The following is a 26,646-nucleotide window of genomic DNA, read 5'->3' as shown; positions in this document are numbered from 1 at the left end:
TGTGTGTGAGAGGGAGAGGCTGGCACTGCCCGCGCTGTGTGTGTGAGGGAGAGGCTGGCACTGCCAGTGCTGTGTGTGTGAGGGAGAGGCTGGCACTGCCCGCGCTGTGTGTGTGTGAGAGGGAGAGGCTGGCACTGCCCGCGCTGTGTGTGTGAGGGAGAGGCTGGCACTGCCAGTGCTGTGTGTGTGAGGGAGAGGCTGGCACTGCCCGCGCTGTGTGTGTGAGGGAGAGGCTGGCACTGCCAGCGCTGTGTGTGTGTGTGAGAGGGAGAGGCTGGCACTGCCCGCGCTGTGTGTGTGAGGGAGAGGCTGGCACTGCCAGTGCTGTGTGTGTGAGGGAGAGGCTGGCACTGCCCGCGCTGTGTGTGTGAGGGAGAGGCTGGCACTGCCCGCGCTGTGTGTGAGGGAGAGACTGGCACTGCCCGCGCTGTGTGTGAGGGAGAGGCTGGCACTGCCAGTGCTGTGTGTGTGAGGGAGAGGCTGGCACTGCCCGCGCTGTGTGTGTGAGGGAGAGGCTGACACTGCCTGCGCTGTGTGTGAGGGAGAGACTGGCACTGCCAGCGCTGTGTGTGTGTGTGAGGGAGAGGCTGACACTGCCCGCGCTGTGTGTGTATGTGAGGGAGAGGCTGGCACTGCCCGCGCTGTGTGTGTGTGAGGGAGAGGCTGGCACTGCCCGCGCTGTGTGTGAGGGAGAGGCTGGCACTGCCCGCGCTGTGTGTGAGGGAGAGGCTGGCACTGCCAGCACTGTGTGTGTGAGGGAGAGGCTGGCACTGCCCGCGCTGTGTGTGAGGGAGAGGCTGGCACTGCCCGCGCTGTGTGTGAGGGAGAGGCTGGCACTGCCCGCGCTGTGTGTGAGGGAGAGACTGGCACTTCCCGCGCTGTGTGTGAGGGAGAGGCTGGCACTGCCCGCGCTGTGTGTGTGTGAGGGAGAGGCTGGCACTGCCCGCGCTGTGTGTGAGGGAGAGGCTGGCACTGCCCGCGCTGTGTGTGTGAGGGAGAGGCTGGCACTGCACGCGCTGTGTGTGTGAGGGAGAGGCTGGCACTGCCCGCGGTGTGTGTGAGGGAGAGGCTGGCACTGCCCGCGCTGTGTGTGTGAGGGAGAGGCTGGCACTGCCAGCGCTGTGTGTGAGGGAGAGGCTGGCACTGCCCGCGCTGTGTGTGTGTGTGAGGGAGAGGCTGACACTGCACGCGCTGTGTGTGTGAGGGAGAGGCTGGCACTGCCAGCGCTGTGTGTGAGGGAGAGGCTGACACTGCCCGCGCTGTGTGTGAGGGAGAGGCTGGCACTGCCCGTGCTGTGTGTGTGAGGGAGAGGCATGCACTGCCCGCGCTGTGTGTGAGGGAGAGGCTGGCACTGCCCGCGCTGTGTGTGTGAGGGAGAGGCATGCACTGCCCGCGCTGTGTGTGAGGGAGAGGCTGGCACTGCCGCGCTGTGTGTGTGAGGGAGAGGCTGGCACTGCCCGCGCTGTGTGTGAGGGAGAGGCTGGCACTGCCCGCGCTGTGTGTGTGAGGGAGAGGCATGCACTGCCCGCGCTGTGTGTGTGAGGGAGAGGCTGGCACTGCCCGCGCTGTGTGTGTGAGGGAGAGGCTGGCACTGCCAGCGCTGTGTGTGTGAGGGAGAGGCTGGCACTGCCCGCACTGTGTGTGTGAGGGAGAGGCTGGCACTGCCCGCGCTGTGTGTGAGGGAGAGGCTGGCACTGCCCGCGCTGTGTGTGAGGGAGAGGCTGGCACTGCTGCTGCCCTTGCTGTATCTGTGCTGTGTCATGGTATAGTAGTGTGTTAAGGTGAGACTCTCGCTCGCGCTCTCAGGCACGGTAGCTTGTGCAGGGTTATAATATACACCAAATCATTGGGTTGAATTGAATACGACTATGATATGATTAATAAAGTTTATTCCTTAGAGGGAAGGTGAACACACAGGATTGTACAAATAACACACAGAATATGGACACTTCCGTGGGAAAGGGCAATGAAGTAATCAGGATTCAGATTAGCAATTCATTCAGCAATCCGGTATCATTCAGATGTATTGTATTGTATTGTATTGTATGTCTTTATTTATAAGGTGGATAGAGAGGGTGCTAGTCGGGTACTGAGGGGAAGGGCATTCCAGAGGTGCGGGGCAGTCAGTGAGAGAGGTTTAAGGCGGGAGAGGGATTTAGATACAAAGGGGGTAGAAAGAAGACATCCTTGAGAAGAACGCAAGAGTCGGGGTGGGGCATAGCGAGAAATTAGGGCTGAGATGTAAGGAGGGGCAGAGGGGTGTATAGTGAGAAATTAGGGATGAGATGTAAGGAGGGGCAGAAGAGTGTAAAGCTTTAAAAGTGAGGAGAAGAATGGAGTGTGAGATGCGGGATTTGATCGGAAGCCAGGAGAGGGATTTCATGAGGGGAGACGCTGAGACAGATCTAGGAAAGAGTAGAGTGATTCTGGCAGCAGCATTTAGGATAGATTGTAGGGGAGACAGGTGAGAGGCAGGAAGGCCGGACAGCAGGAGGTTACAGTAATCAAGACGGGAGAGAATGAGGGCCTGAGTCAGAGTTTTAGTAGTCGTGCAACAGAGGAAAGGGCGTATCTTTGTTATATTGCGGTGGAAAAAGCGACAGGTTTTTAGAAATGTTTTGAATGTGAGGGGCGAATGTGAGAGAGGAGTCGAGTGTGACCCCTAGGCAGCGTGCTTGGGCTACTGGGTGAATGATGGTACTTCCAACAGTAATGTGGAAGGAGGTAGTAGGGCCAGGTTTGGGAGGAAGTATGAGGAGCTCTGTTTTAGCCATGTTGAGTTTAAGGCGGCGGAGGGCCATCCAGGATGATATAGCAGAGAGACATTCAGAAACTTTGGTTTGTACAGTAGGTGTAAGGTCAGGTGTTGAAAAGTAAATGTGTGTGTCGTCAGCATAGAGATGATATTTAAACCCAAAAGATGTTATTAGGTCACCTAGAGAGAGTGTGTACAGAGAAAAGAGAAGAGGTCCCAGGACAGAGCCCTGGGGTACCCCCACAGAGAGATCAATAGAGGAGGAGGAGGTGTTAGCAGAAGAGACACTGAAAGTACGACGGGAGAGGTAGGATGTAGATGTAATTGTGACGAACATTGGGCATAGAGTTTACACTCGTTTATATGGGATCTAAGCCCTATACCCTAACATTGGGTGCAGGTATTGGTTGACAATTACCTGTACCCAATTACCTTTTGCCAGCTTACGTGGGAAGTACTTTGGTACCTGCCCCCAGATAGCTGGCACATGCGCACATCCCTCTGGCCAGAGACCCATTTTCAGCACCCACACTAATCAGATGGCGACTTAAAGTCTATCTTCTGGGGGTCTGGGCCGGGAAACTCTGTCCAGAGGTGTGAAGTATGGCACTTAGTACAAGTACCCATGTCCTGCTCTTCCCCGCTCTAGCATACTTAACCAGGGAGGGGGAGCCTTTGATCAGGGGACTTGGTGTAGACATACTGTCGCCCCCTGATCATTAACATACTGCAGGGCCAGTATCTTTCGCGGGCTTTATACTAGGCACCAAATACAGTATATTTCCACAATTTTATATATCTATATCCGTTCGGCTGGGCCGAGCGGGCTAGAAATTGCCATACCCTCATGCCGGAGGGGACTCTCTATGGTGGCCAAGTTTCAGCTCGCTACGACCCACCAAACCGGAGTTACAATATATCACCTTAAATGCACATTTCAAAAGTTGCATTTCTCCGCCATTGAAGTCAATGGCAAAACCAGACTTTACACATTTAACCATACTCAGTTCGGTTGATCGGAGAGGTTCGGGAATTGCCATGCAGTCATGCCGGAACAGGGACTACATAGTGGCCAAATCCCAGCCCTCTAGTTCTTACCGACCCGGAGATATGGGTTCCCAGTTTATACAGTTTTTCACTTGGCCGTTTTAACCTAGCGTCTTTCTCCTCCGCCATTGCGGTCAATGGTGGGACCCTCATGGCCGGCGTGACCCTTTCTCGCCGCCCTTGACTGTCGGACCCGGTTGGGGTCGAGTAAGGGGTTTCCTATGAGCTAGTGGCAAAATTAGAACAAAAGTTACACACGTTACTTGGTGGTGAACTTGGCCGTAGCCTAGTTCCCACGCCAATTGAGAGATCAAGCTCTTTTCCGTGAATCGGTAGCCATTTTCGGATCTGCGGTTTGGCAGGCATCCAACTCATTCTTGGAGAGCGGACTCGAGGAATCCCCATTGAAAGACACTGCGCCATTCATTTTCAGTGGAGAAGCTTCGCTCCTCCTCTTGGGCGCCACCTGCAGGTCTTCTCAGGTATCGGGCCAAAACCTCTGAAATCTCCATAGGATTGCATGGAGTTCTAATGGCGACCTATGGGACAGGCTGCAAATGGGGACTGAAAAGGCGGGAAGGGGAACAAAGGGCCATAAACCTGTAAATACAATTAACTCTTTCCCTCCCGACCTGATCCCAGTGTATGTGGTTGGTGCATACACTGTACGGGTACAAACACTGATAATTTGAACAATACATACATCCAGCAAAGAGAGCACATTTTGCACTGAGGCAGGGGAATAAAAATACATGTAATCCCTCTAAATGTGGGAACATGATAACCAAAGGGACATACATTTTGGTTGTGAAGCGGGGACCATGTGTATTACAAGTACTTTTCTGGTTAAGCCCTCTCTTCCCAGACTGTTCAAGGAGGTGCCTAATGGGGATGACCCCTTTATTACTCGCTTGGCTCCCCGCTACGTCACACTCTTTCTCTGCGCGTTCTCTTTCTCTGCGCGCTCTCTTTCTCTGCGCGCTTTCTCTGTCCACATCAATCTTTCACACTGTATGATTGGGGAGGGCTGTCTCGGTGTAAGATTGGGGAGGGCTGTCTCGGTGTAAGATTGGGGAGGGCTGTCTCGGTGTAAGATTGGGGAGGGCTGTCTCGGTGTAAGATTGGGGAGGGCTGTCTCGGTGTATGATTGGGGAGGGCTGTCTCGGTGTAAGATTGGGGAGGGCTGTCTCGGTGTAAGATTGGGGAGGGCTGTCTCGGTGTAAGATTGGGGAGGGCTGTCTCGGTGTAAGATTGGGGAGGGCTGTCTCGGTGTAAGATTGGGGAGGGCTGTCTCGGTGTAAGATTTGGGGAGGGCTGTCTCGGTGTAAGATTTGGGGAGGGCTGTCTCGGTGTATGATTGGGGAGGGCTGTCTCGGTGTAAGATTTGGGGAGGGCTGTCTCGGTGTATGATTGGGGAGGGCTGTCTCGGCGCTCTCGGTGTAAGATTGGGGAGGGCTGTCTCGGTGTAAGATTGGGGAGGGCTGTCTCGGTGTAAGATTGGGGAGGGCTGTCTCGGTGTATGATTGGGGAGGGCTGTCTCGGTGTAAGATTGGGGAGGGCTGTCTCGGTGTATGATTGGGGAGGGCTGTCTCGGTGTAAGATTTGGGGAGGGCTGTCTCGGTGTAAGATTTGGGGAGGGCTGTCTCGGTGTAAGATTTGGGGAGGGCTGTCTCGATGTAAGATTTGGGGAGGGCTGTCTCGGTGTAAGATTTGGGGAGGGCTGTCTCGGTGTAAGATTTGGGGAGGGCTGTCTCGGTGTATGATTGGGGAGGGCTGTCTCGGTGTATGATTGGGGAGGGCTGTCTCGGTGTAAGATTTGGGGAGGGCTGTCTCGGTGTAAGATTGGGGAGGGCTGTCTCGGTGTAAGATTGGGGAGGGCTGTCTCGGTGTAAGATTGGGGAGGGCTGTCTCGGTGTATGATTGGGGAGGGCTGTCTCGGTGTAAGATTGGGGAGGGCTGTCTCGGTGTAAGATTGGGGAGGGCTGTCTCGGTGTAAGATTGGGGAGGGCTGTCTCGGTGTAAGATTTGGGGAGGGCTGTCTCGGTGTATGATTGGGGAGGGCTGTCTCGGTGTATGATTGGGGAGGGCTGTCTCGGTGTAAGATTGGGGAGGGCTGTCTCGGTGTAAGATTGGGGAGGGCTGTCTCGGTGTAAGATTGGGGAGGGCTGTCTCAGTGTAAGATTGGGGAGGGCTGTCTCGGTGTAAGATTGGGGAGGGCTGTCTCGGTGTAAGATTTGGGGAGGGCTGTCTCGGTGTAAGATTTGGGGAGGGCTGTCTCGGTGTAAGATTTGGGGAGAGTCTGTCTCGGCGCTCTCGGTGTAAGATTGGGGAGGGCTGTCTCGGTGTAAGATTGGGGAGGGCTGTCTCGGTGTAAGATTTGGGGAGGGCTGTCTCGGTGTAAGATTTGGGGAGGGCTGTCTCGGTGTAAGATTTGGGGAGGTCTGTCTCGATGTAAGATTGGGGAGGGCTGTCTCGGTGTAAGATTTGGGGAGGGCTGTCTCGGTGTAAGATTTGGGGAGGGCTGTCTCGGTGTAAGATTTGGGGAGGGCTGTCTCGGTGTAAGATTTGGGGAGGGCTGTCTCGGTGTAAGATTTGGGGAGGGCTGTCTCGGTGTAAGATTGGGGAGGGCTGTCTCGGTGTAAGATTTGGGAGGGCTGTCTCGATGTAAGATTTGGGGAGGGCTGTCTCGGCGCTCTCGGTGTATGATTGGGGAGGGCTGTCTCGGCGCTCTCGGTGTATGATTGGGGAGGGCTGTCTCGGCGCTCTCGGTGTATGATTGGGGAGGGCTGTCTCGGTGTAAGATTTGGGGAGGGCTGTCTCGGCGCTCTCGGTGTATGATTGGGGAGGGCTGTCTCGGCGCTCTCGGTGTATGATTGGGGAGGGCTGTCTCGGCGCTCTCGGTGTAAGATTTGGGGAGGGCTGTCTCGGTGTATGATTGGGGAGGGCTGTCTCGGCGCTCTCGGTGTATGATTGGGGAGGGCTGTCTCGGCGCTCTCGGTGTATGATTGGGGAGGGCTGTCTCGGCGCTCTCGGTGTATGATTGGGGAGGGCTGTCTCGGCGCTCTCGGTGTATGATTGGGGAGGGCTGTCTCGGCGCTCTCGGTGTATGATTGGGGAGGGCTGTCTCGGCGCTCTCGGTGTATGATTGGGGAGGGCTGTCTCGGCGCTCTCGGTGTATGATTGGGGAGGGCTGTCTCGGCGCTCTCGGTGTATGATTGGGGAGGGCTGTCTCGGCGCTCTCGGTGTATGATTGGGGAGGGCTGTCTCGGCGCTCTCGGTGTATGATTGGGGAGGGCTGTCTCGGCGCTCTCAGACTCTGTGTATGATTTTTTTCTCAGCCGGGGTCCCGGAGATGTGCCGGTCGGAGGGGAGGAGCCTGTGTGCGCGTCTCATCTCTACGCGCGTCTTCATAGCGTGGGATCAAGGTAAGGACCCCTCCCACACCGGGGTCTGAGCTACACCTGTATATCAGAGACCCCTCCCACACCGGGGCCTGAGCTACATCTGTATATCAGAGACCCCTCCCACACCGGGGTCTGAGCTACATCTGTATATCAGAGACCCCTCCCACACCGAGTTACATCTGTATATCAGAGACCCCTCCCACACCGGGGTCTGAGCTACACCTGTATATCAGAGACCCCTCCCACACCGGGGCCTGAGCTACATCTGTATATCAGAGACCCCTCCCACACCGGGGTCTGAGCTACACCTGTATATCAGAGACCCCTCCCACACCGAGCTACATCTGTATATCAGAGACCCCTCCCACACCGAGCTACATCTGTATATCAGAGACCCCTCCCACACCGAGCTACATCTGTATATCAGAGACCCCTCCCACACCGGGGTCTGAGCTACATCTGTATATCAGAGACCCCTCCCACACCGGGGTCTGAGCTACATCTGTATATCAGAGACCCCTCCCACACCGGGGTCTGAGCTACACCTGTATATCAGAGACCCCTCCCACACCGAGCTACATCTGCATATCAGAGACCCCTCCCACACCGGGGCCTGAGCTACATCTGTATATCAGAGACCCCTCCCACACCGGGGTCTGAGCTACACCTGTATATCAGAGACCCCTCCCACACCGGGCTACATCTGTATATCAGAGACCCCTCCCACACCGGGCTACATCTGTATATCAGAGACCCCTCCCACACCGGGCTACATCTGTATATCAGAGACCCCTCCCACACCGGGCTACATCTGTATATCAGAGACCCCTCCCACACCGGGGTCTGAGCTACATCTGTATATCAGAGACCCCTCCCACACCGGCCTGAGCTACATCTGTATATCAGAGACCCCTCCCACACCGGGGTCTGAGCTACATCTGTATATCAGAGACCCCTCCCACACCGGGGTCTGAGCTACACCTGTATATCAGAGACCCCTCCCACACCAGGGCCTGAGCTACATCTGTATATCAGAGACCCCTCACACACCGGGGTCTGAGCTACATCTGTATATCAGAGACCCCTCCCACACCGGGGCCTGAGCTACATCTGTATATCAGAGACCCCTCCCACACCGGGGCCTGAGCTATATCTGTATATCAGAGACCCCTCCCACACCGGGGTCTGAGCTATATCTGTATATCAGAGACCCCTCCCACACCGGGGCCTGAGCTACATCTGTATATCAGAGACCCCTCCCACACCGGGGCCTGAGCTACACCTGTATATCAGAGACCCCTCTCACACCGGGGTCTGAGCTATATCTGTATATCAGAGACCCCTCCCACACCGGGGCCTGAGCTACACCTGTATATCAGAGACCCCTCCCACACCGGGGCCTGAGCTACATCTGTATATCAGAGACCCCTCCCACACCGGGGCCTGAGCTACATCTGTATATCAGAGACCCCTCCCACACCGGGGTCTGAGCTACATCTGTATATCAGAGACCCCTCCCACACCGGGGCCTGAGCTACATCTGTATATCAGAGACCCCTCCCACACCGGGGCCTGAGCTACACCTGTATATCAGAGACCCCTCCCACACCGGGGTCTGAGCTATATCTGTATATCAGAGACCCCTCCCACACCGGGGCCTGAGCTACACCTGTATATCAGAGACCCCTCCCACACCGGGGCCTGAGCTACATCTGTATATCAGAGACCCCTCCCACACCGGGGCCTGAGCTACATCTGTATATCAGAGACCCCTCCCACACCGAGCTACATCTGTATATCAGAGACCCCTCCCACACCGGGCCTGAGCTACATCTGTATATCAGAGACCCCTCCCACACCGGGGCCTGAGCTACACCTGTATATCAGAGACCCCTCCCACACCGAGCTACATATGTATATCAGAGACCCCTCCCACACCGGGCCTGAGCTACATCTGTATATCAGAGACCCCTCCCACACCGAGCTACATCTGTATATCAGAGACCCCTCCCACACCGGGGCCTGAGCTACACCTGTATATCAGAGACCCCTCCCACACCGAGCTACATCTGTATATCAGAGACCCCTCCCACACCGGGGCCTGAGCTACATCTGTATATCAGAGACCCCTCCCACACCGGGCTTTATCTGTATATTAGAGACCCCTCCCACACCTGGCCTGAGCTACATCTGTATATCAGAGACCCCTCCCACACCGGGGCCGGAGCTACATCTGTATATCAGAGACCCCTTCCACACCGGGGCCTGAGCTACATCTGTATATCAGAGACCCCTCCCACACCGGGGCCTGAGCTACATCTGTATATCAGAGACCCCTCCCACACCGGGGCCTCAGCTACACCTGTATATCAGAGACCCCTCCCACACCGGGGCCTGAGCTACATCTGTATATCAGAGACCCCTCCCACACCGGGGTCTGAGCTATATCTGTATATCAGAGACCCCTCCCACACCGGGGCCTGAGCTACATCTGTATATCAGAGACCCCTCCCACACCGGGGCCTGAGCTACATCTGTATATCAGAGACCCCTCCCACCGGGGCCTGAGCTACATCTGTATATCAGAGACCCCTCCCACACCGGGGCCTGAGCTACATCTGTATATCAGAGACCCCTCCCACACCGAGCTACATCTGTATATCAGAGACCCCTCCCACACCGGGCCTGAGCTACATCTGTATATCAGAGACCCCTCCCACACCGGGGCCTGAGCTACACCTGTATATCAGAGACCCCTCCCACACCGAGCTACATATGTATATCAGAGACCCCTCCCACACCGGGCCTGAGCTACATCTGTATATCAGAGACCCCTCCCACACCGAGCTACATCTGTATATCAGAGACCCCTCCCACACCGGGGCCTGAGCTACACCTGTATATCAGAGACCCCTCCCACACCGAGCTACATCTGTATATCAGAGACCCCTCCCACACCGGGGCCTGAGCTACATCTGTATATCAGAGACCCCTCCCACACCGGGGCCGGAGCTACATCTGTATATCAGAGACCCCTCCCACACCGGGGCCTGAGCTACATCTGTATATCAGAGACCCCTCCCACACCGGGGCCTGAGCTACATCTGTATATCAGAGACCCCTCCCACACCGGGGCCTCAGCTACACCTGTATATCAGAGACCCCTCCCACACCGGGGCCTGAGCTACATCTGTATATCAGAGACCCCTCCCACACCGGGCTTTATCTGTATATTAGAGACCCCTCCCACACCTGGCCTGAGCTACATCTGTATATCAGAGACCCCTCCCACACCGGGGCCGGAGCTACATCTGTATATCAGAGACCCCTCCCACACCGGGGCCTGAGCTACATCTGTATATCAGAGACCCCTCCCACACCGGGGCCTGAGCTACATCTGTATATCAGAGACCCCTCCCACACCGGGGCCTCAGCTACACCTGTATATCAGAGACCCCTCCCACACCGGTGCCTGAGCTACATCTGTATATCAGAGACCCCTCCCACACCGGGGCCTGAGCTACATCTGTATATCAGAGACCCCTCCCACACCTGGGCCTGAGCTATATCTGTATATCAGAGACCCCTCCCACACCGGGGCCTGAGCTACATCTGTATATCAGAGACCCCTCCCACACCGAGCTACAGCTGTATATCAGAGACCCCTCCCACACCGGGGCCTGAACTACATCTGTATATCAGAGACCCCTCCCACACCGAGCTACATCTGTATATCAGAGACCCCTCCCACACCGGGACCTGAGCTACATCTGTATATCAGAGACCCCTCCCACACCGGGGCCTGAGCTACATCTGTATATCAGAGACCCCTCACACACCGAGCTACATCTGTATATCAGAGACCCCTCCCACACTGGGGCCTGAGCTACATATGTATATCAGAGACCCCTCCCACACCGAGCTACATCTGTATATCAGAGACCCCTCCCACACCGAGCTACATCTGTATATCAGAGACCCCTCCCACACCGGCGCCTGAGCTACATCTGTATATCAGAGACCCCTCCCACACCGGGGCCTGAGCTACATCTGTATATCAGAGACCCCTCCCACACCGAGCTACATCTGTATATCAGAGACCCCTCCCACACCGGGGCCTGAGCTACATCTGTATATCAGAGACCCCTCCCACACCGAGCTACATCTGTATATCAGAGACCCCTCCCACACCGGGGCCTGAGCTACATCTGTATATCAGAGACCCCTCCCACACCGGGGCCTGAGCTACATCTGTATATCAGAGACCCCTCCCACACCGGGGCCTGAGCTACATCTGTATATCAGAGACCCCTCCCACACCGGGGCCTGAGCTACATCTGTATATCAGAGACCCCTCCCACACCGAGCTACATCTGTATATCAGAGACCCCTCCCACACCGGCGCCTGAGCTACATCTGTATATCAGAGACCCCTCCCACACCGGCGCCTGAGCTACATCTGTATATCAGAGACCCCTCCCACACCGAGCTACATCTGTATATCAGAGACCCCTCCCACACCGGGGCCTGAGCTACATCTGTATATCAGAGACCCCTCCCACACCGAGCTACATCTGTATATCAGAGACCCCTCCCACACCGGGGCCTGAGCTACATCTGTATATCAGAGACCCCTCCCACACCGGGGCCTGAGCTACATCTGTATATCAGAGACCCCTCCCACACCGGGGCCTGAGCTACATCTGTATATCAGAGACCCCTCCCACACTGAGCTACATCTGTATATCAGAGACCCCTCCCACACCGGGACCTGAGCTACATCTGTATATCAGAGACCCCTCCCACACCGGGGCCTGAGCTACATCTGTATATCAGAGACCCCTCACACACCGAGCTACATCTGTATATCAGAGACCCCTCCCACACTGGGGCCTGAGCTACATATGTATATCAGAGACCCCTCCCACACCGAGCTACATCTGTATATCAGAGACCCCTCCCACACCGAGCTACATCTGTATATCAGAGACCCCTCCCACACCGGCGCCTGAGCTACATCTGTATATCAGAGACCCCTCCCACACCGGGGCCTGAGCTACATCTGTATATCAGAGACCCCTCCCACACCGAGCTACATCTGTATATCAGAGACCCCTCCCACACCGGGGCCTGAGCTACATCTGTATATCAGAGACCCCTCCCACACCGAGCTACATCTGTATATCAGAGACCCCTCCCACACCGGCGCCTGAGCTACATCTGTATATCAGAGACCCCTCCCACACCGGCGCCTGAGCTACATCTGTATATCAGAGACCCCTCCCACACCGAGCTACATCTGTATATCAGAGACCCCTCCCACACCGGGGCCTGAGCTACATCTGTATATCAGAGACCCCTCCCACACCGAGCTACATCTGTATATCAGAGACCCCTCCCACACCGGGGCCTGAGCTACATCTGTATATCAGAGACCCCTCCCACACCGGGCCTGAGCTACATCTGTATATCAGAGACCCCTCCCACACCGGGGCCTGAGCTACATCTGTATATCAGAGACCCCTCCCACACTGAGCTACATCTGTATATCAGAGACCCCTCCCACACCGGGGCCTGAGCTACATCTGTATATCAGAGACCCCTCCCACACCGGGCTACATCTGTATATCAGAGACCCCTCCCACACCGGGGCCTGAGCTACATCTGTATATCAGAGACCCCTCCCACACCGAGCTACATCTGTATATCAGAGACCCCTCCCACCGGGGCCTGAACTACATCTGTATATCAGAGACCCCTCCCACACCGAGCTACACCTGTATATCAGAGACCCCTCCCACACCGAGCTACATCTGTATATCAGAGACCCCTCCCACACCGGGGCCTGAGCTACATCTGTATATCAGAGACCCCTCCCACACCGAGCTACATCTGTATATCAGAGACCCCTCCCACACCGGGGCCTGAGCTACATCTGTATATCAGAGACCCCTCCCACACCGGGGCCTGAGCTACATCTGTATATCAGAGACCCCTCCCACACCGAGCTACATCTGTATATCATAGACCCCTCCCACACCGGGGCCTGAGCTACATCTGTATATCAGAGACCCCTCCCACACCGGGGCCTGAGCTACATCTGTATATCAGAGATCCCTCCCACACCGAGCTACAGCTGTATATCAGAGACCCCTCCCACACCGGGGCCTGAACTACATCTGTATATCAGAGACCCCTCCCACACCGAGCTACATCTGTATATCAGAGACCCCTCCCACACCGGGACCTGAGCTACATCTGTATATCAGAGACCCCTCCCACACCGGGGCCTGAGCTACATCTGTATATCAGAGACCCCTCCCACACCGAGCTACATCTGTATATCAGAGACCCCTCCCACACCGGGGCCTGAGCTACATATGTATATCAGAGACCCCTCCCACACCGAGCTACATCTGTATATCAGAGACCCCTCCCACACCGAGCTACATCTGTATATCAGAGACCCCTCCCAGACCGGCGCCTGAGCTACATCTGTATATCAGAGACCCCTCCCACACCGGGGCCTGAGCTACATCTGTATATCAGAGACCCCTCCCACACCGAGCTACATCTGTATATCAGAGACCCCTCCCACACCGGGGCCTGAGCTACATCTGTATATCAGAGACCCCTCCCACACCGGGGCCTGAGCTACATCTGTATATCAGAGACCCCTCCCACACCGGGGCCTGAGCTACATCTGTATATCAGAGACCCCTCCCACACCGGGGCCTGAGCTACATCTGTATATCAGAGACCCCTCCCACACTGAGCTACATCTGTATATCAGAGACCCCTCCCACACCGGGGCCTGAACTACATCTGTATATCAGAGACCCCTCCCACACCGGGCTACATCTGTATATCAGAGACCCCTCCCACACCGGGGCCTGAGCTACATCTGTATATCAGAGACCCCTCCCACACCGAGCTACATCTGTATATCAGAGACCCCTCCCACCGGGGCCTGAACTACATCTGTATATCAGAGACCCCTCCCACACCGAGCTACACCTGTATATCAGAGACCCCTCCCACACCGAGCTACATCTGTATATCAGAGACCCCTCCCACACCGAGCTACATCTGTATATCAGAGACCCCTCCCACACCGGGGCCTGAGCTACATCTGTATATCAGAGACCCCTCCCACACCGGGGCCTGAGCTACACCTGTATATCAGAGACCCCTCCCACACCGAGCTACATCTGTATATCAGAGACCCCTCCCACACCGAGCTACATCTGTATATCAGAGACCCCTCCCACACCGGGGCCTGAGCTACATCTGTATATCAGAGACCCCTCCCACACCGGGGCCTGAGCTACACCTGTATATCAGAGACCCCTCCCACACCGGGGCCTGAGCTACATCTGTATATCAGAGACCCCTCCCACACCGGGGCCTGAGCTACATCTGTATATCAGAGACCCCTCCCACACCGAGCTACATCTGTATATCAGAGACCCCTCCCACACCGGGCCTGAGCTACATCTGTATATCAGAGACCCCTCCCACACCGGGGCCTGAGCTACACCTGTATATCAGAGACCCCTCCCACACCGAGCTACATATGTATATCAGAGACCCCTCCCACACCGGGCCTGAGCTACATCTGTATATCAGAGACCCCTCCCACACCGAGCTACATCTGTATATCAGAGACCCCTCCCACACCGGGGCCTGAGCTACACCTGTATATCAGAGACCCCTCCCACACCGAGCTACATCTGTATATCAGAGACCCCTCCCACACCGGGGCCTGAGCTACATCTGTATATCAGAGACCCCTCCCACACCGGGCTTTATCTGTATATTAGAGACCCCTCCCACACCTGGCCTGAGCTACATCTGTATATCAGAGACCCCTCCCACACCGGGGCCGGAGCTACATCTGTATATCAGAGACCCCTTCCACACCGGGGCCTGAGCTACATCTGTATATCAGAGACCCCTCCCACACCGGGGCCTGAGCTACATCTGTATATCAGAGACCCCTCCCACACCGGGGCCTCAGCTACACCTGTATATCAGAGACCCCTCCCACACCGGGGCCTGAGCTACATCTGTATATCAGAGACCCCTCCCACACCGGGGTCTGAGCTATATCTGTATATCAGAGACCCCTCCCACACCGGGGCCTGAGCTACATCTGTATATCAGAGACCCCTCCCACACCGGGGCCTGAGCTACATCTGTATATCAGAGACCCCTCCCACCGGGGCCTGAGCTACATCTGTATATCAGAGACCCCTCCCACACCGGGGCCTGAGCTACATCTGTATATCAGAGACCCCTCCCACACCGAGCTACATCTGTATATCAGAGACCCCTCCCACACCGGGCCTGAGCTACATCTGTATATCAGAGACCCCTCCCACACCGGGGCCTGAGCTACACCTGTATATCAGAGACCCCTCCCACACCGAGCTACATATGTATATCAGAGACCCCTCCCACACCGGGCCTGAGCTACATCTGTATATCAGAGACCCCTCCCACACCGAGCTACATCTGTATATCAGAGACCCCTCCCACACCGGGGCCTGAGCTACACCTGTATATCAGAGACCCCTCCCACACCGAGCTACATCTGTATATCAGAGACCCCTCCCACACCGGGGCCTGAGCTACATCTGTATATCAGAGACCCCTCCCACACCGGGGCCGGAGCTACATCTGTATATCAGAGACCCCTCCCACACCGGGGCCTGAGCTACATCTGTATATCAGAGACCCCTCCCACACCGGGGCCTGAGCTACATCTGTATATCAGAGACCCCTCCCACACCGGGGCCTCAGCTACACCTGTATATCAGAGACCCCTCCCACACCGGGGCCTGAGCTACATCTGTATATCAGAGACCCCTCCCACACCGGGCTTTATCTGTATATTAGAGACCCCTCCCACACCTGGCCTGAGCTACATCTGTATATCAGAGACCCCTCCCACACCGGGGCCGGAGCTACATCTGTATATCAGAGACCCCTCCCACACCGGGGCCTGAGCTACATCTGTATATCAGAGACCCCTCCCACACCGGGGCCTGAGCTACATCTGTATATCAGAGACCCCTCCCACACCGGGGCCTCAGCTACACCTGTATATCAGAGACCCCTCCCACACCGGTGCCTGAGCTACATCTGTATATCAGAGACCCCTCCCACACCGGGGCCTGAGCTACATCTGTATATCAGAGACCCCTCCCACACCTGGGCCTGAGCTATATCTGTATATCAGAGACCCCTCCCACACCGGGGCCTGAGCTACATCTGTATATCAGAGACCCCTCCCACACCGAGCTACAGCTGTATATCAGAGACCCCTCCCACACCGGGGCCTGAACTACATCTGTATATCAGAGACCCCTCCCACACCGAGCTACATCTGTATATCAGAGACCCCTCCCACACCGGGACCTGAGCTACATCTGTATATCAGAGACCCCTCCCACACCGGGGCCTGAGCTACATCTGTATATCAGAGACCCCTCACACACCGAGCTACATCTGTATATCAGAGACCCCTCCCACACTGGGGCCTGAGCTACATATGTATATCAGAGACCCCTCCCACACCGAGCTACATCTGTATATCAGAGACCCCTCCCACACCGAGCTACATCTGTATATCAGAGACCCCTCCCACACCGGCGCCTGAGCTACATCTGTATATCAGAGACCCCTCCCACACCGGGGCCTGAGCTACATCTGTATATCAGAGACCCCTCCCACACCGAGCTACATCTGTATATCAGAGACCCCTCCCACACCGGGGCCTGAGCTACATCTGTATATCAGAGACCCCTCCCACACCGAGCTACATCTGTATATCAGAGACCCCTCCCACACCGGGGCCTGAGCTACATCTGTATATCAGAGACCCCTCCCACACCGGGGCCTGAGCTACATCTGTATATCAGAGACCCCTCCCACACCGGGGCCTGAGCTACATCTGTATATCAGAGACCCCTCCCACACCGGGGCCTGAGCTACATCTGTATATCAGAGACCCCTCCCACACCGAGCTACATCTGTATATCAGAGACCCCTCCCACACCGGCGCCTGAGCTACATCTGTATATCAGAGACCCCTCCCACACCGGCGCCTGAGCTACATCTGTATATCAGAGACCCCTCCCACACCGAGCTACATCTGTATATCAGAGACCCCTCCCACACCGGGGCCTGAGCTACATCTGTATATCAGAGACCCCTCCCACACCGAGCTACATCTGTATATCAGAGACCCCTCCCACACCGGGGCCTGAGCTACATCTGTATATCAGAGACCCCTCCCACACCGGGGCCTGAGCTACATCTGTATATCAGAGACCCCTCCCACACCGGGGCCTGAGCTACATCTGTATATCAGAGACCCCTCCCACACTGAGCTACATCTGTATATCAGAGACCCCTCCCACACCGGGACCTGAGCTACATCTGTATATCAGAGACCCCTCCCACACCGGGGCCTGAGCTACATCTGTATATCAGAGACCCCTCACACACCGAGCTACATCTGTATATCAGAGACCCCTCCCACACTGGGGCCTGAGCTACATATGTATATCAGAGACCCCTCCCACACCGAGCTACATCTGTATATCAGAGACCCCTCCCACACCGAGCTACATCTGTATATCAGAGACCCCTCCCACACCGGCGCCTGAGCTACATCTGTATATCAGAGACCCCTCCCACACCGGGGCCTGAGCTACATCTGTATATCAGAGACCCCTCCCACACCGAGCTACATCTGTATATCAGAGACCCCTCCCACACCGGGGCCTGAGCTACATCTGTATATCAGAGACCCCTCCCACACCGAGCTACATCTGTATATCAGAGACCCCTCCCACACCGGCGCCTGAGCTACATCTGTATATCAGAGACCCCTCCCACACCGGCGCCTGAGCTACATCTGTATATCAGAGACCCCTCCCACACCGAGCTACATCTGTATATCAGAGACCCCTCCCACACCGGGGCCTGAGCTACATCTGTATATCAGAGACCCCTCCCACACCGAGCTACATCTGTATATCAGAGACCCCTCCCACACCGGGGCCTGAGCTACATCTGTATATCAGAGACCCCTCCCACACCGGGCCTGAGCTACATCTGTATATCAGAGACCCCTCCCACACCGGGGCCTGAGCTACATCTGTATATCAGAGACCCCTCCCACACTGAGCTACATCTGTATATCAGAGACCCCTCCCACACCGGGGCCTGAGCTACATCTGTATATCAGAGACCCCTCCCACACCGGGCTACATCTGTATATCAGAGACCCCTCCCACACCGGGGCCTGAGCTACATCTGTATATCAGAGACCCCTCCCACACCGAGCTACATCTGTATATCAGAGACCCCTCCCACCGGGGCCTGAACTACATCTGTATATCAGAGACCCCTCCCACACCGAGCTACACCTGTATATCAGAGACCCCTCCCACACCGAGCTACATCTGTATATCAGAGACCCCTCCCACACCGGGGCCTGAGCTACATCTGTATATCAGAGACCCCTCCCACACCGAGCTACATCTGTATATCAGAGACCCCTCCCACACCGGGGCCTGAGCTACATCTGTATATCAGAGACCCCTCCCACACCGGGGCCTGAGCTACATCTGTATATCAGAGACCCCTCCCACACCGAGCTACATCTGTATATCAGAGACCCCTCCCACACCGGGGCCTGAGCTACATCTGTATATCAGAGACCCCTCCCACACCGGGGCCTGAGCTACATCTGTATATCAGAGATCCCTCCCACACCGAGCTACAGCTGTATATCAGAGACCCCTCCCACACCGGGGCCTGAACTACATCTGTATATCAGAGACCCCTCCCACACCGAGCTACATCTGTATATCAGAGACCCCTCCCACACCGGGACCTGAGCTACATCTGTATATCAGAGACCCCTCCCACACCGGGGCCTGAGCTACATCTGTATATCAGAGACCCCTCCCACACCGAGCTACATCTGTATATCAGAGACCCCTCCCACACCGGGGCCTGAGCTACATATGTATATCAGAGACCCCTCCCACACCGAGCTACATCTGTATATCAGAGACCCCTCCCACACCGAGCTACATCTGTATATCAGAGACCCCTCCCAGACCGGCGCCTGAGCTACATCTGTATATCAGAGACCCCTCCCACACCGGGGCCTGAGCTACATCTGTATATCAGAGACCCCTCCCACACCGAGCTACATCTGTATATCAGAGACCCCTCCCACACCGGGGCCTGAGCTACATCTGTATATCAGAGACCCCTCCCACACCGGGGCCTGAGCTACATCTGTATATCAGAGACCCCTCCCACACCGGGGCCTGAGCTACATCTGTATATCAGAGACCCCTCCCACACCGGGGCCTGAGCTACATCTGTATATCAGAGACCCCTCCCACACTGAGCTACATCTGTATATCAGAGACCCCTCCCACACCGGGGCCTGAACTACATCTGTATATCAGAGACCCCTCCCACACCGGGCTACATCTGTATATCAGAGACCCCTCCCACACCGGGGCCTGAGCTACATCTGTATATCAGAGACCCCTCCCACACCGAGCTACATCTGTATATCAGAGACCCCTCCCACCGGGGCCTGAACTACATCTGTATATCAGAGACCCCTCCCACACCGAGCTACACCTGTATATCAGAGACCCCTCCCACACCGAGCTACATCTGTATATCAGAGACCCCTCCCACACCGAGCTACATCTGTATATCAGAGACCCCTCCCACACCGGGGCCTGAGCTACATCTGTATATCAGAGACCCCTCCCACACCGGGGCCTGAGCTACACCTGTATATCAGAGACCCCTCCCACACCGAGCTACATCTGTATATCAGAGACCCCTCCCACACCGAGCTACATCTGTATATCAGAGACCCCTCCCACACCGGGGCCTGAGCTACATCTGTATATCAGAGACCCCTCCCACACCGGGGCCTGAGCTACATCTGTATATCAGAGACCCCTCCCACACCGAGCTACAGCTGTATATCAGAGACCCCTCCCACACCGGGGCCTGAACTACATCTGTATATCAGAGACCCCTCCCACACCGGGGCCTGAGCTACATCTGTATATCAGAGACCCCTCCCACACCGAGCTACATCTGTATATCAGAGACCCCTCCCACACCGGGGCCTGAGCTACATCAGTATATCAGAGACCCCTCCCACACCGAGCTACATCTGTATATCAGAGACCCCTCCCACACCGAGCTACATCTGTATATCAGAGACCCCTCCCACACCGGGGCCTGAGCTACATCTGTATATCAGAGACCCCTCCCACACCGGCGCCTGAGCTACATCTGTATATCAGAGACCCCTCCCACACCGAGCTACATCTGTATATCAGAGACCCCTCCCACACCGAGCTACATCTGTATATCAGAGACCCCTCCCACACCGAGCTACATCTGTATTTCAGAGACCCCTCCCACACCGGGGCCTGAGCTACATCTGTATATCAGAGACCCCTCCCACACCGAGCTACATCTGTATATCAGAGACCCCTCCCACACTGAGCTACATCTGTATATCAGAGACCCCTCCCACACCGGGGCCTGAACTACATCTGTATATCAGAGACCCCTCCCACAACGGGCTACATCTGTATATCAGAGACCCCTCCCACACCGGGGCCTGAGCTACATCTGTATATCAGAGACCCCTCCCACACCGAGCTACATCTGTATATCAGAGACCCCTCCCACCGGGGCCTGTACTACATCTGTATATCAGAGACCCCTCCCACACCGAGCTACACCTGTATATCAGAGACCCCTCCCAAACCGAGCTACATCTGTATATCAGAGACCCCTCCCACACCGAGCTACATCTGTATATCAGAGACCCCTCCCACACCGGGGCCTGAGCTACATCTGTATATCAGAGACCCCTCCCACACCGGGGCCTGAGCTACACCTGTATATCAGAGACCCCTCCCACACCGAGCTACATCTGTATATCAGAGACCCCTCCCACACCGAGCTACATCTGTATATCAGAGACCCCTCCCACACCGGGGCCTGAGCTACATCTGTATATCAGAGACCCCTCCCACACCGAGCTACATCTGTATATCAGAGACCCCTCCCACACCGGGGCCTGAGCTACATCTGTATATCAGAGACCCCTCCCACACCGAGCTACAGCTGTATATCAGAGACCCCTCCCACACCGGGGCCTGAACTACATCTGTATATCAGAGACCCCTCCCACACCGGGGCCTGAGCTACATCTGTATATCAGAGACCCCTCCCACACCGAGCTACATCTGTATATCAGAGACCCCTCCCACACCGAGCTACATCTGTATATCAGAGACCCCTCCCACACCGGCGCCTGAGCTACATCTGTATATCAGAGACCCCTCCCACACCGAGCTACATCTGTATATCAGAGACCCCTCCCACACCGAGCTACATCTGTATTTCAGAGACCCCTCCCACACCGGGGCCTGAGCTACATCTGTATATCAGAGACCCCTCCCACACCGGGGCCTGAGCTACATCTGTATATCAGAGACCCCTCCCACACCGGGGCCTGAGCTACATCTGTATATCAGAGACCCCTCCCACACCGGGGCCTGAGCTACATCTGTATATCAGAGACCCCTCCCACACCGGGGCCTGAGCTACATCTGTATATCAGAGACCCCTCCCACACTGAGCTACATCTGTATATCAGAGACCCCTCCCACACCGGGGCCTGAACTACATCTGTATATCAGAGACCCCTCCCACACCGGGGCCTGAACTACATCTGTATATCAGAGACCCCTCCCACACCGAGCTACACCTGTATATCAGAGACCCCTCCCACACTGAGCTACATCTGTATATCAGAGACCCCTCCCACACCGGGGCCTGAACTACATCTGTATATCAGAGACCCCTCCCACCGGGGCCTGAACTACATCTGTATATCAGAGACCCCTCCCACACCGAGATACACCTGTATATCAGAGACCCCTCCCACACCGAGCTACATCTGTATATCAGAGACCCCTCCCACACCGAGCTACATCTGTATATCAGAGACCCCTCCCACACCGGGGCCTGAGCTACATCTGTATATCAGAGACCCCTCCCACACCGGGGCCTGAGCTACACCTGTATATCAGAGACCCCTCCCACACCGAGCTACATCTGTATATCAGAGACCCCTCCCACACCGAGCTACATCTGTATATCAGAGACCCCTCCCACACCGGGGCCTGAGCTACATCTGTATATCAGAGACCCCTCCCACACCGGGGCCTGAGCTACATCTGTATATCAGAGACCCCTCCCACACCGAGCTACATCTGTATATCAGAGACCCCTCCCACACCGGGGCCTGAGCTACATCTGTATATCAGAGACCCCTCCCACACCGGGGCCTGAGCTACATCTGTATATCGGAGACCCCTCCCACACTGGGGCCTGAGCTACATCTGTATATCAGAGACCCCTCCCACACCGGGGCCTGAGCTACATCTGTATATCAGAGACCCCTCCCACACCGGGGCCTGAGCTACATCTGTATATCAGAGACCCCTCCCACACTGAGCTACACCTGTATATCAGAGACCCCTCCCACACCGAGGCCTTAGCTACATCTGTATATCAGAGACCCCTCCCACACCGGGGCCTGAGCTACATCTGTATATCAGAGACCCCTCCCACACCGGGGCCTCAGCTACACCTGTATATCAGAGACCCCTCCCACACCGGGGCCTGAACTACATCTGTATATCAGAGACCCCTCCCACACCGAGCTACATCTGTATATCAGAGACCCCTCCCACACCGAGCTACATCTGTATATCAGAGACCCCTCCCACACCGAGCTACATCTGTATATCAGAGACCCCTCCCACACCGAGCTACAGCTGTATATCAGAGACCCCTCCCACACCGAGCTACAGCTGTATATCAGAGACCCCTCCACACCGGGGCCTGAGCTACATCTGTATATCAGAGACCCCTCCCACACCGCGGCCTGAGCTACATCTGTATATCAGAGACCCCTCCCACACCGAGCTACATCTGTATATCAGAGACCCCTCCCACACCGGGGCCTGAGCTACACCTGTATATCAGAGACCCCTACCACACCGGGGCCTGAGCTACATCTGTATATCAGAGACCCCTCCCACACCGGGGCCTGAGCTACATCTGTATATCAGAGACCCCTCCCACACCGAGCTACATCTGCATATCAGAGACCCCTCCCACACCGGGGCCTGAGCTACATCTGTATATCAGAGACCCCTCCCACACCTAGCTACATCTGTATATCAGAGACCCCTCCCACACCGGCCTGAGCTACATCTGTATATCAGAGACCCCTCCCACACCGGCCTGAGCTACATCTGTATATCAGAGACCCCTCCCACACCGGGGCCTGAGCTACATCTGTATATCAGAGACCCCTCCCACACCGGGGCCTGAGCTACACCTGTATATCAGAGACCCCTCCCACACCGAGCTACATCTGTATATCAGAGACCCCTCCCACACCGAGCTACATCTGTATATCAGAGACCCCTCCCACACCGGGGCCTGAGCTACATCTGTATATCAGAGACCCCTCCCACACCGAGCTACATCTGTATATCAGAGACCCCTCCCACACCGGGGCCTGAGCTACATCTGTATATCAGAGACCCCTCCCACACCGAGCTACATCTGTATATCAGAGACCCCTCCCACACCGGGGCCTGAGCTACATCTGTATATCAGAGACCCCTCCCACACCGGGGCCTGAGCTACATCTGTATATCAGAGACCCCTCCCACACCGGGGCCTGAGCTACATCTGTATATCAGAGACCCCTCCCACACCGGGGCCTGAGCTACATCTGTATATCAGAGACCCCTCCCACACCGAGCTACATCTGTATATCAGAGACCCCTCCCACACCGGGGCCTGAGCTACATCTGTATATCAGAGACCCCTCCCACACCGGGGCCTGAGCTACATCTGTATATCAGAGACCCCTCCCACACTGGGGCCTGAGCTACATCTGTATATCAGAGACCCCTCCCACACCGGGGCCTGAGCTACATCTGTATATCAGAGACCCCTCCCACACCGGGGCCTGAGCTACATCTGTATATCAGAGACCCCTCCCACACCGGGGCCTGAGCTACATCTGTATATCAGAGACCCCTCCCACACCGGGGCCTCAGCTACACCTGTATATCAGAGACCCCTCCCACACCGGGGCCTGAACTACATCTGTATATCAGACTCCCACACCGAGCTACATCTGTATATCAGAGACCCCTCCCACACCGAGCTACATCTGTATATCAGAGACCCCTCCCACACCGAGCTACAGCTGTATATCAGAGACCCCTCCCACACCGAGCTACAGCTGTATATCAGAGACCCCTCCCACACCGAGCTACAGCTGTATATCAGAGACCCCTCCCACACCGGGGCCTGAGCTACATCTGTATATCAGAGACCCCTCCCACACCGCGGCCTGAGCTACATCTGTATATCAGAGACCCCTCCCACACCGAGCTACATCTGTATATCAGAGACCCCTCCCACACCGGGGCCTGAGCTACACCTGTATATCAGAGACCCCTACCACACCGGGGCCTGAGCTACATCTGTATATCAGAGACCCCTCCCACACCGGGGCCTGAGCTACATCTGTATATCAGAGACCCCTCCCACACCGAGTTACATCTGTATAACAGAGACCCCTCCCACACCGAGCTACATCTGCATATCAGAGACCCCTCCCACACCGGGGCCTGAGCTACATCTGTATATCAGAGACCCCTCCCACACCTAGCTACATCTGTATATCAGAGACCCCTCCCACACCGGCCTGAGCTACATCTGTATATCAGAGACCCCTCCCACACCGGCCTGAGCTACATCTGTATATCAGAGACCCCTCCCACACCGGGGCCTGAGCTACATCTGTATATCAGAGACCCCTCCCACACCGGGGCCTGAGCTACACCTGTATATCAGAGACCCCACCCACACCGAGCTACATCTGTATATCAGAGACCCCTCCCACACCGAGCTACATCTGTATATCAGAGACCCCTCCCACACCGGGGCCTGAGCTACATCTGTATATCAGAGACCCCTCCCACACCGAGCTACATCTGTATATCAGAGACCCCTCCCACACCGGGGCCTGAGCTACATCTGTATATCAGAGACCCCTCCCACACCGAGCTACATCTGTATATCAGAGACCCCTCCCACACCGGGGCCTGAGCTACATCTGTATATCAGAGACCCCTCCCACACCGGGGCCTGAGCTACATCTGTATATCAGAGACCCCTCCCACACCGGGGCCTGAGCTACATCTGTATATCAGAGACCCCTCCCACACCGGGGCCTGAGCTACATCTGTATATCAGAGACCCCTCCCACACCGAGCTACATCTGTATATCAGAGACCCCTCCCACACCGGGGCCTGAGCTACATCTGTATATCAGAGACCCCTCCCACACTGGGGCCTGAGCTACATCTGTATATCAGAGACCCCTCCCACACTGGGGCCTGAGCTACACCTGTATATCAGAGACCCCTCCCACACCGAGCTACATCTGTATATCAGAGACCCCTCCCACACCGAGCTACATCTGTATATCAGAGACCCCTCCCACACCGGGGCCTGAGCTACATCTGTATATCAGAGACCCCTCCCACACCGGGGCCTGAGCTACATCTGTATATCAGAGACCCCTCCCACACCGAGCTACATCTGTATATCAGAGACCCCTCCCACACCGGGGCCTGAGCTACATCTGTATATCAGAGACCCCTCCCACACCGGGGCCTGAGCTACATCTGTATATCGGAGACCCCTCCCACACTGGGGCCTGAGCTACATCTGTATATCAGAGACCCCTCCCACACCGGGGCCTGAGCTACATCTGTATATCAGAGACCCCTCCCACACCGGGGCCTGAGCTACATCTGTATATCAGAGACCCCTCCCACACTGAGCTACACCTGTATATCAGAGACCCCTCCCACACCGAGGCCTTAGCTACATCTGTATATCAGAGACCCCTCCCACACCGGGGCCTGAGCTACATCTGTATATCAGAGACCCCTCCCACACCGGGGCCTCAGCTACACCTGTATATCAGAGACCCCTCCCACACCGAGCTACATCTGTATATCAGAGACCCCTCCCACACCGAGCTACATCTGTATATCAGAGACCCCTCCCACACCGAGCTACAGCTGTATATCAGAGACCCCTCCCACACCGGGGCCTGAGCTACATCTGTATATCAGAGACCCCTCCCACACCGCGGCCTGAGCTACATCTGTATATCAGAGACCCCTCCCACACCGAGCTACATCTGTATATCAGAGACCCCTCCCACACCGGGGCCTGAGCTACACCTGTATA

At 56.1% G+C, this 26,646-nt stretch overlaps 1 protein-coding gene across 1 annotated transcript in view; it reads left to right on the top strand.

The window, feature by feature from the left end:
* The window catches only part of LOC142490685 (coiled-coil domain-containing protein 142-like), a 70,399-nt gene that overhangs the window by 30,809 nt on the left and 12,944 nt on the right, over positions 1-26,646 (top strand). The window contains exon 4 of the mRNA XM_075593105.1: positions 7,141-7,227. Within this exon, the coding sequence (XP_075449220.1) occupies positions 7,141-7,227 (87 nt within the window). The remainder of the gene's footprint in view (positions 1-7,140; positions 7,228-26,646) is intronic.

This window comes from Ascaphus truei, chromosome 3 (genome assembly GCF_040206685.1).
Source record: "Ascaphus truei isolate aAscTru1 chromosome 3, aAscTru1.hap1, whole genome shotgun sequence".
NCBI classification, from domain to species: domain Eukaryota; kingdom Metazoa; phylum Chordata; class Amphibia; order Anura; family Ascaphidae; genus Ascaphus; species Ascaphus truei.
The sequence above is the reverse complement of the archived record's forward strand: the minus strand, read 5'-3'. Positions and strand labels throughout refer to the sequence as shown.